At 41.2% G+C, this 16,707-nt stretch overlaps 1 protein-coding gene across 1 annotated transcript; it reads left to right on the top strand.

Moving 5' to 3' along the window:
- The first annotated feature begins 15,288 nt into the window (after window positions 1-15,288).
- On the top strand, window positions 15,289-16,292 carry LOC107816122 (proteinase inhibitor type-2). Its single transcript, NM_001425940.1, is given in 2 exon segments — window positions 15,289-15,375; window positions 15,584-16,292. Coding segments are annotated over 2 exon segments (594 nt in total). The 5' UTR covers window positions 15,289-15,329; the 3' UTR covers window positions 16,132-16,292.
- The last annotated feature ends 415 nt before the right edge of the window (window positions 16,293-16,707 follow it).

The following is a 16,707-nucleotide window of genomic DNA, read 5'->3' as shown; positions in this document are numbered from 1 at the left end:
TGCCTAAAGCCAAGGCTTCTATACCAAGGCCACCTCCACCTTATCCTAAAGGGCTCACAAAGCAGAAAAATGAGAATCAGTTTAAAAAGTTCATTGATATGATAATGAGCTTATCCATCAATGTGCCTTTGGTGGAGGCTCTTGAACAAATGTCGGGCTATGCTAAATTCATGAAAGACTTGGTGACAAAGAAACGATCCATGGATTGTGAAACTATAAAGATGACCTACCAAGTTAGTGCAATAGTGCATTCAATGGCCTGAAGCTTGAAGATCTCGATGCTTTCACCATTCCTTGCACCATTGGGAGTAAGGAATTTGCTAAGGCTCTATGTGACTTGGGGGAAAGTATCAACTTGATGCCTTACTCAATTTTCAAGACTTTAGGTATTGGGCAACCAAGGCCGACTTCCACGAGATTGCAAATGGTAGATAGAACGATGAATTGACCATTGGTATTATTGATGATGTGCTTGTCCAGGTGGACAAATTTATCTTGCCAACTAATTTTGTGATCTTGGATTGTGAGGTGGATTATGAAGTTCCAATCATATTGGGGAGACCTTTCCTTACTACTGGGAAGGCCTTAGTTGATGTGGAAGCAGGGGAACTCACCTTCCGGGTGGGTGATGAAAAAGTGGTCTTTCATGTGTGCAAGTCAATGAAGCAACCCAACAGTTCCGAGGTGTGCTCTTTTGTGGACCTTGTCACAGTAGTGATAGTTGATGACACTAGTGCAATGATCAATAACCCTCTAGAAGCTGTATTGTTGAATATTGATGTCAATGATGATGGGAGCCGAGTGGAGTGTGTGAATGCTTTACATGGGATGGGCTTTTACTCTTGTGAGCCTAGAATACTATCTTTGGACCTTGAGAATAAGAAGACTCCACCAACAAAACCTTCAATTGAGGAACCTCTGGTGTTGGAGTTGAAATGGTTGCCTCCACACCTCAGGTATGAGTTCTTAGGCCCTAGTTCTACTTTTTCACTTATTCTTTCCTCTTGTCTTACTAACATGCAGGTTGATGCCGCATTGGCGGTGCTTCAAAAACAAAAAAAGGCAATTGGATGGACTTTTTCTGATATTCGGGGGATAAGACCCGCATTCTGTATGCACAAGATTATTCTGGAAGATGATGCAAAGCCCTCCTTGGAGTATCAAAGAAGATTGAACGATGCAATGCAAGAATTTGTGAAAAATTAGGTAATCAAGTGGTTGGATGTCGGGGTTGTGTACCCCATCTCTGATAGTTCGTGGAATTCACTGATGTAATGTGTATCAAAGAAGGGTGGCGTGACCGTGGTTGCAAATTCACAGAATAAGTTGATTCGTACCAGAACCGTCACCGTATGCATGGACTCCCGCAAGTTGAATAAGGTGACCCGCAAGGGTCACTTTCCATTGCCTTTTCTTGATCAGATGTTAGACCGACTTGTTGGGGGTGCCTTCTACTATTTCTTGGATGAGTATTCTGGGTACAACCAAATCTTGATTGCTCCGGAAGATCAGGAGAAGACCACATTCACTTGTCCATATGGAACCTTTGTCTTTCCACGGATGCCTTTTGGGTTGTGTAATGCACCGGCTATATTTCAGCGGTGTATGATGAACATTTTCATCGATATGGTGGAAGATATTTTGGAGGTGTTCATGGATGACTTTAGTGTTGTGGGTGATTTATTTGATGAGTGTTTGAAAAATCTTGATAGAGTTTTGGCCCATTGTGAAGAAACCAATCTTGTTCTTAATTGGGAGAAAGGACACTTCATGGTGGAAGAGGGCATAGTTCTTGGGCATAAAATTTTAAAGCATGGTATTGAGGTAGAAAAAGAAAAAATTGTTGTGATTTTAAGGCTCCCTCCCCCTACCTCTGTCAAGGGAGTTAGAAGTTTTCTTGCGCATGCGGGGTTCTACCGAAGATTTATCAAAGACTTTTTGAAGGTAGTGAACCCCTTATGCAAGCTATTGGAAAAGGATGCCAAGTTTGTGTTCGATGAGAAATGTATGCAAGCCTTTGAACTTCTCAAGCATAAGTTTACCACCACTCATATCATTATCGCACCTAATTGAAGCTTGCCCTTTGAGCTCATGTGTGATGCGAGCGATGTTGCGGTTGGGACGGTTTTGGGTCAAAGAGTGAACAAAATGTTTCATCCAGTGTACTATGTGAGCAAGACAATGAATGATGCTCAAGTTAACTACACAATGACCGAGAAAGAATTTTTGGCTATTGTGTTTACGATGGAGAAATTTTGGCCGTATCTTATGGGTGCCAAGGTCATAGTCTATACCGATCATGCCACACTCCAGTACTTGATGACGAAGAAGGATTCCCAAGCTAGACTGATGCGATGGGTCTTGTTACTTCAAGAGTTTGATTTGGAGATTCTGGACCGGAAGGTTGGTAAAAACCAAGTGGCGGACCACTTGTCCTGCTTGGAGTAGGAGGGGAGGCCTCGTGACGGCCTAGATATCAATGATTCATTTCCCGACGAACAACTCCTTTCGATGTCGGTGAATAGTATGCCATGGTTTGTGGACGTTGCTAATTTCCTTGTGACTGGTATAATCCTGTGTGAGCTCTCTTCTAACCAAAGGAAGAAGCTCAAATGGCATAGTTTGGATTTCTATTGGGATGAGCCGTATTTGTTCAAGATTTGCATGGATGGTATAATTCGAAGGTGTGTCCCGGAGGAAGAGCAATTGAGTATCTTGGTGGCTTGTCATTCATCTCCCTATGGTGGCCATCATGGCGGGGCGAGGACGGCTTCCAAAGTTCTTAGTTATGGGTTTTATTGGCCAACTTTGTACAAAGATGCAAGTGAACTTGTGAAGAGGTGTGACGAATGTCAAAGAGCGGGTGGAATTTCGAAGAAAGATGAGATGCCTCTCAATACCATTCTTGAGGTTGATATTTTTGATGTATGGGGCATCGATTTTATGGTCCCGTTTGTTAGCTCGTGTGGGAACACATACATTTTTGTGGCAGTTGACTATATTTCAAAGTGGGTTGAAGCCGTAGCTTTGCCCAACAATGAGGCCCAAAGTGTTGTTATATTTCTCAAGAAGAGCATTTTTACAAGGTTTGACACCCCTCGTGCAATCATAAGTGATGGGGGTCTCATTTTTGTAATAGATCTTTTGACAATTTGCTTGCAAAGTATGATGTCAACCATAAAGTTTCTACTCCTTATCATCCTCAAGCGAGTGGCCAAGTTGAAGTCTCAAATAGGGAAATCAAGAGTATATTGTCAAAGACGGTCAATGCAAATAGGACCGATTGGTAAAAGAAGTTGGATGATGCTATATGGGCTTATAGGACTGCTTACAAGACTCTGATTGGTATGTCTCCGTATCAGTTGGTGTTTGGAAAAGCTTGCCATCTACCGGTTGAGTTAGAGCACAAGGCCATGTGGGCTTTGAGGAAGCTAAATCTTGAATGGGATGTGGCAGCAAATCTTCGTGTGGAGCAGCTTAATGAACTTGATAAATTCCGATTCCATGCATGCTCTAGTTCGTCCTTGTACAAGGACAAGATGAAGTACCTTCATGATAAATATGCTCGTAACAAGAAGTTCAAAGTGGGTGATTTGGTTCTCTTGTTCAACTCTCGGTTATGTCTGTTTCTGGGAAAGCTTAAGTCAAAATGGAGTGGATTTTTTGAAGTGGTGTTTGTGATCCCGTTTGGTGTACTTGACTTGAAGAACAAAAATGGGGAAGTTTTCAGAGTGAATGGCCACAAGATCAAGCACTACCTGGGAAAAATTGATGGCAGCCACGTGGTGACACTTCTTCATCTCAAGTGATTTGATGGTAACCTGCATCGTGCCGCGGCTTTAAATCAGGCGCTTCTTGGAGGCAACCCACGTGTTTTTCTTCTTGTTTTTCTTTGATTTTCATTGTAGTGTAGGATTTATTTTTTGAATTGACTGGTTGTGAGATGCTGTAGGATTGTGTTGATGCAGTGCAGGAAAAAGTTGGAAAATGACCACTCTCTGAAGTTGGCAATGCGGACCGCACTCATTTTGTACGGCTGCAAAGGCCTTTTGTGCGGGGGCAAGAAATCAATGCGGACCGCACTGGTGATTTGACAAAAGTTGGGGTTCTCTAAAGTTTACCACCGCGTCTGCATTGCATTTTGTGCGGTCCGCGGTGGTCCACTCGGCCGCATTACATTTTGTGCAGTCCGCAGTGGTCAATTTGTCAGTGCCCTATGGTTTCGAGCACTGCGAATTGCGGTGCCATTTTGTGCGGTCCGTGGTGGATAGGTAAGCTGGGGCCTAGGACCTTTTTCTATAAATAGGACCTGAGGCCCTCCTTTTGAACTTTTCGAACTTTTTAATCTCAGAACCACAAAAATTACTGTTCATCTAACTAAATTGCACGTAATCAACTACTAAGGCACATTGATCATCACTACATCTCACTTCTGGTACCATTAATCCCCTCTCATTTATTTAATTTTATTATTTTCTTTGAATTTTCGTTTTTCTTCCTTCCCTTCCCGTTTTTCCTTCAAGTTTTTACCATAGGTTAGTTAAAAAACTGTGTTAGTTAGGGTTAGGTAGTTAAAACATTGTGCCAACATTAGGGAAGCAATAATAGATGTATAATTGGACAAAAATCAAACAAAACATGAACCCTAGGTTGGTATTGCTGTTGGGCACTCAGTGCGGACCATGGTGGATTTTGTGCGGTCTGCAGTGCCCCTGTGAGGTCCACAATGCTATTTTTTGCGAACCACAATGACAAAGATTTGAATGTTGACTATTGAGGACCGCAACAACATTGGATTTTGGGCGGTCCGCGGTGCCTCAATGCGGACCGCATTGGCATTTTGTGCGGTCCGCGGTTCATAAATTCAAAGAGTGGGTAGTCTGAACCCCAACTCTGTGCGGACCGCAATGGATTTTGTGTGGTCCGCACTCTGCAATATTGAAACTGTCTGCAACATTCTTTCTTCTACAACTTTGAATTTCATTGCTTCTATTGATACTAACAAAGCATGACTGAATGTTGTTTGCAGACAATGGTGAAATCAAGAGGCAAAGGCGGTAAACAAATAGGAAGAGGAGAGTCCTCCCGAGTGGGAAACAAGGAATGATAAAATTAACCCCCAAAGTCAGACAAAACATAAAAAACACAAGGAGAATCATAAGGGCTGCAGACAGAGCAATTAACCAGTCGGGGAGTGAGTATGAGCCTTCCCGGAGGCCTCTTCAGGCTCCGTGCCAGAGTATGTTCCTGACTAGCCGGAGAGAAACAGGTTGAGAGATACACCTCCAGCATCCCCCACTGCCCAAGCCTCAGTTCATATATCTTCTGAGTCGTCTAAAGGCTTAGCTGAAGGCAGTGGGGATGAGTACTCCACCTCTCTTACAGCTTCATTATCCGGAGAAGGTGTAATAAGAGAGGAATAGGAAGAAGTAGAATGGGGTGAGCCCCAAGTAGGTGGGGTGGAGAGGACTAGGAACCCGAAGGCATGGGAGGACCGGTTTGTCAGTGAGATTGCCTACCACAAATTCAGAGAGTGGTGGCCCGAGAAGAGATTGATACCTGAGCGAAAAATCATCACCCGGGACCTTCTGCCTCACAACCCTAATGTGTTGAGGCAATTCAGAGAGAGCTGGATGGGACTACTTCATAGGAAATGTGAAGGACGCCAACGAGCATTTAGTAAAGGAGTTCTACACAAATGTGGCCCACATAAAAAAGGGCACCACAATCACCAAAGTGCGGAACTTGAAGGTGAAATTCGATGGCAAGACCATAAATGATTACCTGGGCTTCTTGGAGGAGGATGAGTCCCTATACTTGGACACGATGAAGTTGGATGAAGAAACCCGTTCGTGGTTGGCGGAGTACTTGGAAATCCCAGGTACCACCCCTGAGTGGTTGACTGCGGGGGTGAAGATATTAAGGAGAATGTTGAACTTTGAGGCTAAAGGGTGGGAGACATTTGTGTGCACCAGGCTAGACCCAACCACCCATGACAACTCACTCCCTATTCACCGGCCAATTTTGGTAGCATCTATCATGGCGGGGTACCCGATTAACGTTGGGAATGTGATGTCCCGGGTTATTACACGGGTAGTGAACGAAGGTGACAGATCTTATCCCTTCCCCAACTTCCTGACCATGTACCTGGAGGACTAAGATGTGGAAAAGCGGAAGTTTGATATGAAAGTGAAGGCGAAGGCACCTTTCTCATGATATAGCCTACATGGTGATGAAAACCCTATGGGCAAGCACTTCAAGGGTAAAGCCACTACTTCGACTAGACAGTCTGAAGAGCCAGTAGTGGTAGTGGCTCCTACTCAGCCTCCTTCCACCTCAGCAGACGTGGCCCCAGGTCCATCCACTTCTATATCTCCATAGATACCCTCCACCACTACATTCCCATTGACTGCCCACCGCTTGAGCCAGGACCTCGCCAGCATCAACAATTGGATGGAGACAACTACTTCTAAACTATCTGTACTATCTACCACGGTGGCAGCTCAGTCAGCACCTCCTCCTCTACAGGTCCCACAGTCCATTGAGGACACTTCCAAGGATCTTCTGGACAACCAGAAGAAGATCCTTGAGAACCAGAAATTGCTCACAGACGTTGTTGATTCACATGGAAAGGCTCTCAAGGAGCTTGCTCGGGAGGCAAAGAAGATGAGGAAGACTCGGGCTTCCAAAGAGTCGGTGAAGGCGTTACGGGTCGAGGCTGAAAGATAAAAGGCAGATCACCTGCCTTTAGATTTGCTACTACATGACCCAGCCCCAGCAGCCCAGCCCCAGCCAGAGCAGTCCGAGGGGCCTCCTAAGAGGAAGAGGGTTATCCCCTAGTCTGACGGTGCAGTTATTCAGTTGGCAGACCCGCCGGAAGATTCCTCCAGTCAGCCCCAGGATGCAGCCCAGGAACCAGTCCAGGCCCAGGTCCCAGCAGAGCCACAGACCATAGGGAGCCAGTCACAGGTTCCCAAGCATACAGAGGACCTAGGGACCCAAACTCAGGATCCCATGCAGACGGACGACCCATAGGGAGTCTATTTTTCCTCTTTCCTCTATTTTTGTTCTTATTTTGGTTAGTTGGCATTGAGGACAATGCCGACTTTCATTTCATGGGGTAGCCCTATTTGGATTTGGATGACTGTACATATGACAGATTTTATGATTTCTTTCTTTATTTTTTATCTTTGGTATGTATATAATTTCAGCATTTTATTACATTTTTCGTACTTTTTTACCTTGGGTCTGTATATAAAAGTTATGTTCTTATGTATATATTCATCTCCCCAATTGTATATTCGGTTAAATCCCCTCTTGTACGTATTCATTTTACTTTCTGCATTTTTCCTGTCTTAGCTTCTTATTTATGTTCGTAGCTTCTTGTTTTGAATTTTTGCAATAAGCCTTTGGTTTTCTTAATGCTACGGTTCTTTCCAAATGTGGAATTTGAGTGAACTGGGTGGCTCTTCTCGATGATGGATGGCATGACAACCTTCTTAAGGGTTTGAGTCTGTTTTTCTTTTTGCTTTTTAGTAGTTAGTTGGTAAGGGTGCCTCAAGCAAAGCTTCACTTGGGCCTAACACATTTGCCTTTGATCCTATGGTCAAAAGCAAATCGTTATTTATAGGATGGTGAAAGTTGTGACCTTGAGACTCTTGTGTTGGCCGATAATCATCAAGTGGTTTTTCGGGACCATTGTGTGCTCAAATCTTATCTAAGGTTGTTGGGGCCCCCGACTCTGTGTCTTTAGCGATCCCATAGCTTGTGTGGTGAGAATTTGTATTGCAAGTCCAAGTCCCGAGCCATTGGTCTAGAACTTGCCCTGAATGTTTATCGAGGCAAAATTCTAAGTGTAATTTGACTTGAGATGTGATTATAGGCTCTCCTTGATCCAAATGATATCTTGAACACTTATATAGCCTACCAATGATAAAATCCCTAGTCAACCCTTTTGAGACTTAGACCTTTTTCCTTCAAGAACCATGATACAAGCATTTAGCCGTTCTAAAGATACCTTCTCTTGGCACCCGATCTTTCCTTAGCACATGGCAAAAGTATAAGTTTGGGGGGATAGACGAGGATTGCAATAAAGTGGTAAAAAGGTACAAAATGAAGAAAAGAAAAGGCAATGAAAAAGAAAGAAAAGCAAAAAGACAAAAAGAATGTTCAATGTAGAAATGTGTACAAAATAGACCCAACGGCTCACATGTTGTACTTGATTGCAGGGTTTGGTCAACAAGGTGACAATTTGTCAAAAACCAGCTCAAAAAGGAGTGAAACATGCACAAGTACTAAGAACAAGGCCAAGCTCAGTCTAACAGGATCAGTGCGGCCGCACAACATTTTGTGCGGTCCGCAAAGCTCAAGTTTAGAGAGCATGCAATTCAGGTAGCCAGGCATTGCGGCCGTAGAGTATTTTGTGCGGACCGCATTGACTTCATTGAGGCCGCACTCGACTTTGTGCGGTCCGCAAAGCTCAAGTTCAGAGAGGTGCAGTTTTGGAGGAACCTGGCCAATGCGGTCCGCGGTCCATTTTATGCGGACCGCAATAGAAGCCACCGCGGCCGCGGAGCATTTTGTGCGATCCGCGGTGGGAAACTTTAGAGAGCAGATTATTTAGCCAAGAGCCTTAGTGCGGGCATACTCTATTTTGTGCGGTCCACACTAGCCCCGCAAGAGTATTTTTGTCCAGAATTTTTAGCCTAGTATAAATAGTTTTTCCCCCATTTTTAGGTCATGAGTTGTATTTAGAGATAGAGTTGGGCTTGTGAACACTTTTTCTTTTCGATTTTGAGTAATTTTAGCTTCGTTTCATCATTGAGCCTTTAAGTTTTATCTAGTAATGAATTATTATGGGTTTTTCTTCATTTATTTCTTTGTTTTCTTCTATAATCATGAGTAGCTAGACCCATTAGCTAGGGTTGTGGCTCAACCCTAGTATGGGTAATTGATGGGTCTTGTATTTTAATGCTTGATTGTTTATGGGTGTTTGATATTTGGACCAATTTACAGTTTTAATGTTGAATTAGTGGTTGCAAACACTAGTTTATGCCTAGTTGACTTTGGCTCTTCTTGAGAAAGAGAGCCTAAGTCTATGAAATTAGTCCAACAAGGAATTTGAGTGTATTCAAGAGATTGATAGCCCCAATTAAAGGGTTAAACCTAGAGATAGTAATACCCGACTTGAACCTCAATTTCTTGCACAAATTATTATACCCAATTGGTCTTGAAAAAGTCAATTCGGGCTAAATCACTCAAACTACCGAGAGGTATAGAGTGAGTAGAATCGTGCAATGGTTATATCATACCCCCCAAATATGACAATCTAGCCTTAGACTCAAGAATCCGTCAATTAGCCACCTAGGAGAAAGTCACTATCCAAGTGCCTTTTATCTATTTGAACAACTTCCAATAGTCTAATCTAGGTTTACTTAGCCTAATTTAGCATCTTAGAAGTATAAAATTAGAAGTAAAATTAAAATCAACATTGTGTAGAAGTATAATTAGGAACAATTACGCAACACCAATTTAGATAGAAACTCAACTCCAATCTCTAGTTCCCTGAGAAAATCGATCCCGACCTTCTCGGGTAAAAGCTGCTTCGACCTCTCTTGCTACTTTGTAGTATTATAGGGTTGGCCTCGATCAATGAGCGATCTTGACTGGCCAACACTCAGTCCCATACAACATCGTTGGTCTGACCACTACTTTGTAGAACTTACCCTTAAGTTTCAGTGGCACTTTCTTATCACACAAAACACCGGAAGAGAGTCTCCATTTCATCCATCCCGCCCAATACGATGTGTGACATCTTCATCAATCTCCCCATCCCCTATGAATAATAGACCCAAGGTACTTAAAACTCCCTCTACTAGGGATGATCCGCGAGTCCAGCCTCACCTCCTCTTCCCCTCCTTGAGTCTCGCCACTGAACTTACACTCCTAGTGTTCTGTCTTGGTCTTGCTCAACTTGAAACCTTTGGATTCCAGGGTCTGCCTCCATACCTCTAACTACGCATTCATACTGTCTCATGCCTCATCAATCAATACAATATCATCTGCAAATAGCATGCACCACGACAACTCCCCTTGGATGTGGCGCATCAATACGTCCATCACTAGAGCAAACAAAAAAGGGCTGAGTGCCGAGCCCTGATACAACCCCATCATAACTGAAAAATGGTCCGAATCCCCACCCACCGTCCTCACTCGGGTCTTTACTCCATCATGCATGTCCTTAGCCAACCTAACATAGGCAACATGTAAACCTCTAGTCTCCAAACATCTCCACAAAACCTCCTTTGGAATTTTATTGTATGTCTTTTCTATGTCCATGAACACCATATGCAAGTCTTTCTTTTTCTCCTTATACTGCTCTATCAATCTCCTAACTAGGTGGATGACTTCTGTAGTCGAACTCCCCTGCATAAAACCAAAATGGTTCTAAAAAATAGACACACTCTTCCTCACCCTTAGCTCTACCACTCTCTCCCAGACTTTCGTAGTATGGCTAAGCAGCTTGATATCCTGATAGTTATTGCAATTTTGGATATCACCCTTGTTCTTTTATATAGGAACCATCGTGCTCCACCTCTATTCTTCGGGCATCTTTTTCATTCTAAAAATGACATTAGATATCCTAGTGAGCTACTCCAAGCCTGCCTTGCCCGCACTCTTCCAAAACTCCACCGAAATTTCATCCGGCCTGGTCGCTTTGCCCCTACTCATCATACGCATAGCCCTTTCAACTTCATTAACTCTAATCCGCCTACAATACCCAAAGTCACAGTAACTCCCCGAGAGTTCCAAATCACCCAGTATAATGCTCATGTCCCCCTCCTCATTCAAGAGACTATGGAAGTAGGTTTTCCATCTCTGACGGATAAGCCCCCCATACAACAAAACTCTACCTTTTTCGTCCTTGATGCACTTCACTTGGTCCAAGTCACGTGCCTTCTTTTCTCGCACCTTGGCTAACCTGAACAACCTCTTATCCCCACCTTGGCCCTCGAGTTCCTCATACAAATGACTAAAAGCTGCAGTCTTGGCCGCCGTAACTGCTAGATTTGCCTCTTTCTTTGCCAACATATAATGCTCCCTATTCGCTCTCTTCTCTTGCTCGTCTACACTTTCCACTAGCTTCAGATACCCTGCTATCTTGGTTTTCACTTTTCCTTGCACCTCTCCGTTCCACCACCATTCTCCATTATGACCACTAGAGTAAGCCTTTGAGACCCCTAATACCTCTCTCACGGCTTTCCTTATGCACCGCGCAGTCGTGGTCCATATAGCTTTTGCGTCCCCACTACTCCTCCAAGCCCTCATAGTCACCAGTTTGATCCCCAATTCCTGCGCTTTAGCTTCCGTCAAGGCTCCCCACTTGATCTTATATTGGCTATACATCTCCCTCTTCCTATCTTCCTCGTGATCTCAAGGTCCATGACCATAAGCCAATGAAGGGTCGAGAGGTTCTCACTCGGGATGACCTTGCAATCCGTACAAAGACCTCTATCGGATTTCCTGTAGAGTAAATAATCAATCTGAGTCTCGACCACCGAACTCCGGAAGGTGACCAAGTGCTCCCTCTTCTTCGGGATACTCGAGGTGCTATCACCAAATCAAATGCTCTAGCAAAGTCCAGCAGAAACGCTTCTCCTTCATTTCTATCTCCAAAACCAAAGCCAACATGCACATCATCATATCCCCCATACGTCGCTCCAATGTAACCGTTGAAATCTCCTCCTATGAAAAGTTTCTCGGTATGCGGGATACCACGCACCATCTCATCCAAATCCTCCCAGATACGCCACTTGGCTTCCTCATCCTAACCTGCTTGGGGTGCGTACGCACTGATTATGTTCAAAGTAAAATCTCCAACAACTAGCTTAATAGTCATCAACCTTTCATTCACCCTCCTAACCTCCACCACTAGTTCACGGAGGTCCTTATCAACCAAGATACCTATCCCGTTCCTTCCCCCACCCTCCCAGAATACCAAAGTTTGAAACTGCCATATCCCTCGTTTTATCTCCTACCCACATAGTCTCCTGTACACAAACTATATTAATCTTCCTTTTCTCGAGATTCTTCGCTAACTCTACATATTTTTGAGTCAAAATTCTTATGTTCCAAGACCACTCTTAGTCTAGTAGCTCCTTTAACCCTCTTAACGCCCTTAACCCCTCCCTGCGCTGACACCCCCTTAAAGGGCGGGCCATGACATAACGCCCTTAAATGTATCATTGTATGTAAGCGTCCAGTAAACAAATACCCGAATTTAGGGGTATCGTTTAAAACGTAATTAGTTTTTCAAAACTATTTAAAATTTAACCACTTTATACTATACGAATCAATTTTATACCTCGTGCATGTCTGAAGTTTCCACTATTACAACTTCTGACACATTACTTTAAACTTTAAAGTTTGTCCTACTATAACTCTATTAGTTAACTTCAGACTCACGGGCCTTATATAAGATCAAACAATCGAAAACTTCGTACATCCTTAATAATAATAATAATAATAATAATAATAATAATAATAATAATAAACTAATCTTCTCCTAGAGCAAAGTGCACTACTTAATTATTTAATACACTCATATCCTCCTCACACAATATATGATCTCATTTAATGATTAAATGATGTGATTATATTGTTCTTCATGCTATAATATGATTTGTAATTTATTTCTTTAAAATGGTGGTGACTAGCATATCCTGCCGAAATTTTGATTCATTGTCAAAACTGGAAATAAAATTTGCAAGAAGCAATTAGGCCTGTTGTAATATCCAGAAGACTAATTTCAAAGCAAACAAAAGCCAAAATTAAAGGTTATATGTTTTTTTCCAGAGGATAACTAGCTTTTTCTTAAGATATATTTATTTGCGATTTCAACACTTGATTTCTTTTTTAATCATAGTTTGAGAGCCACTAGGATCATGAGACTGACCTTAATTATCACCAGACTTATTTGGCTGGCCATTATAACTATCTGAATGTGAGACTAGCCATGTGTCTTTATATGAAATTTGGGTCAACTTTTTGTGCAAGAGGAAAATTTAGTTGATCTAAACGAACTAATACGGTTCCCTACGCTCTCACCTTTCTCTTTTCGAATCCTTCTTTTCTCTCTCACACAAATAGTGATAAGCTTAATACTCCATTTATCTTTTTGCACATTGTATGTTATTTTAAGTCAGTCAAACTACTCATGAAGGAACCTTAGGGATTGATACAAACCAAAAAATTATTAATAAAGGTTACAGCCATGTTACTAATTTCATGATGTAATTACGAACCTTTCTTACAAAATTATATTTATGATAGATAGGAAATCAATCAGGTTAATAACCTATCTTATGCAGCTTAATTATTAGATTCTAAGAATTTTTGTCCAATGAAACTTAAGTAGTCCTTCATATTTCCATCATTCTTGATTACATCTTTTATATGATCATATATAGATCTCTTTATGATCAAAAGGCTCTATTTGTTAGCCTGCATCCATTTTTCATATTTAGCTTTTTCTTCGAGAGTGCTACCAGTAAAAGTTTCAATAATATTCAATTGAGTAATCATGTTGTTAACACTTATAGGCAAATCATACAAAGCTTAGAGTAAAATCGTTCCTAAGCATTAATATATAAATCAGAAGAGTCAAAAAAAAATCTATTGCACTGCTTTTTTGGGTAGAAAATACAATTCTCTCCCTAGTAATGAAGTCCTTTGTGATAGAGACATAAAACCTACTCTTACTACAAATTGTCCTTCTAATTTTATATATGTGAGAATTCAAGATTAAATTTCCTCCATTGGGTGGAGAACATAATATATCTTCTTATTAATTAATTTAACGTCACTAGTAGCAAAGCTGAATTTTCTTTAAATAGATAAACCCCAAATACTAGCGTACACTTATCAAGGATAGTGGACATGGTAAATTGAGAAGATTTCATTGATCTAAATTTGAACTTTTTTTTTTGAAAGACTGTTCAAGAGGTAAAATTTCAATCACGGACTCCAGATATTTTTTCCAGATTTTTAGATTCGAAATTGACAAACGCAATTGGGTTCCAATTTTACTTCACTTTTTTAAAAATGCACAGATTTTTTATTTGTTTATGCTGAGACTAACTGGTTTGAATCACAACGAAAACCTCTTTGATTGTGCCATCTCTTAACATCATCTGTTTTGATGGATGGTTTAGTTTAAGCCTCTGGGAAGTATAAAAACCATAAGCCAGTTACAAAACAAAAATTTTGCCAGTTACAAAACAAAAACTTCAGCTCTAGAGCTGATGTTCGCCAGTTACAAAACAAAAACTTCAGCTCTAGAGCTGAAGTTCGCCATTTACAGCTGAAGTTCGCCAGTTACAAAAACAAAAACTTCAGTCCCGTCTATTAGAATGCTGAAATTTTGCGTGATTGCATTTGCTACTTCAGCCCCGTATGCTGAAGTTACGGGTATAGATGCAAATGCCCCTTGATAAATAGTTATAAAAGTACCAAGCAGAAGTTTTAAGGTTGACATGCAGACATCAAAGCAAATTTTGTTGAAAAGAAAATGATCTACAACCAAACCGAAAGGTCAAACTTAGACAGCCTATATACAAATATTTGATTAGAAACTAATACTGTAGGCGTAAACGTAATAATCAAATTTCAAGTCAAAGTGTTAACATTAAATAATGAAGAACATGCCAAACTTACAGAGTTTAGATAAGAGAAAGAAACACCACACTGCCTTCCGCCGCCGTCGGCTCTTAGCGGCCAAACTTATGTCATTTATTAATTTATTTTTATTTTGAATTTAAGTCCCACTTGTACACTTCTAATTCACAAGTAACTCAACTGATGGACCTAGGGAAAGGGACGGTGTGACTAGTTAAACTATATTGGTTATACCCGTCCAACCCGCCCCATCTCTCCATTAAATCTCAGCTATCAATAAATTTTAATCCGATGGTCATAAGTACTCCCTCACCCCATATAAATATCATTTTTTGTCATAACCATAACTTAGGGTTCATTATAAAAATTTACCTATAAGTACCTTATGGCTGCAAGAAACCTTGGGAAGAGTTAAACTTTATAATAAAGAAGCAACCATGTACCTCGCCAAACTTACACTAAGAAAATAATAGATCTATCAATTGAGGAGGCTATACATTAATCATAAACAAAAAGGTTTTAATTAGTCAATAATGAATTGATCGGACTATCTTCTTGTTCTAATTGATCACTCGTTTGCTATAAATAGATGGAGAAGGATAGACCCTCCTTACCCAAAAAAGAAAACAAAGTAACTCACGAGAAAGCGTATAATGGCTGTTCACAAAGTTAGTTTCGTCGCTCATCTACTTGTTCTTGGTAAGATTTTCCTTTGTCCTTGTATCCTTTCTTTTCTTCTTTGATATAGAACTGTTGTTTTTCATTGTCTATGTGTAATCCTTTAATTTGTGCGAGTTATTAATACTATTATTGGTTTACCCTTCCTTCAAGAAAAAGTAAAATTCGAATATGATATTAAAGAATAAGGCATTCAAATAACTAACAAATATAGCTATGTTTGTTGTAGGAATGTTTCTACTACTTGTTGATGCCAAGGCTTGTACCAAAGAGTGTGGTAATTTTGCCTATGGGATATGCCCGCGTTCACAAGGAACTCCAGACGATCCCATATGCACCACTTGTTGCGCAGGCTACAAGGGCTGCAACTATTATAGCGCTAATGGAACTTTTATTTGTGAAGGATCGTCTGACCCCAAAAATCCAAACGTTTGTCCCCAGTTTTGTGATCCAGATATTGCCTATTCAAAATGCCCGCGTTCAGAAGGAGAGACGATAATTAATCCCACCGGATGCACTACCTGTTGCACGGGATACAAAGGTTGCTACTACTTCGGTCAGGATGGCGAGTTTGTTTGTGAAGGAGAGAGTGATGAACCCAAGAGTTGTACTACGGAATGTGACCCTAGAGTTGCTACCATAAGTTGCCCGTTTTCTGGATTGGTAAAGATTAATCAAGAATGCATCAACTGTTGTAACGCAGACAAGGGTTGCGAACTCTATGATAATGATGGATCTTTAATTTGTACTGGTGGGGAGCCTCAAAGTGCTGCTTAATTATTTCTAATCAGTGATCTGTAGTTATTGTACATGAAATAAAAGCATGATAGATATATATATGCACTGTCATGCTAAACTCTGTAATGTGGGCAGTGGAGATGTTTTCCACAGCTTGCGCAAGGACATGCCCAAGAATTTAATGAATATTATGAAGCACTAGTTTCTTTTACTTCTGAACTCTATCGTACTAGTAGTTGGTTTACTTAATTACTTTACTTTTAAAGGTCAAAAGTGAAGCTTTTCCGTTGAAACAGATCAAGTAGAAGGGAGAAACTGGACTACGGAAAGAGACCCGATCTCTATGCAAACATAGGCGGATCCAGGATTTCCGGAGGATGGGTTCACCATTACTTTTAAAAAAAAAATTAAACAAAAAGGTTGGTTGATCCCCTAACCTTAGGCTATTGGAAATAAGAGACCAAAACCAATGCACCACTTGATCTCTTTTGACCATGAGTTCAATCAAGTATATATATCTATTTTTGCCAAATTATGTACATCATATATATACTTTAACCCGAGGACCACGGGTTCACGTGAATCATATTTTACATGGTAGATCCGCCCATGAGT

This window comes from Nicotiana tabacum, chromosome 3 (genome assembly GCF_000715075.1).
Source record: "Nicotiana tabacum cultivar K326 chromosome 3, ASM71507v2, whole genome shotgun sequence".
Taxonomy (NCBI): Eukaryota; Viridiplantae; Streptophyta; class Magnoliopsida; order Solanales; family Solanaceae; genus Nicotiana; species Nicotiana tabacum.
This window is presented reverse-complemented; position numbering and strand designations above follow the sequence as displayed.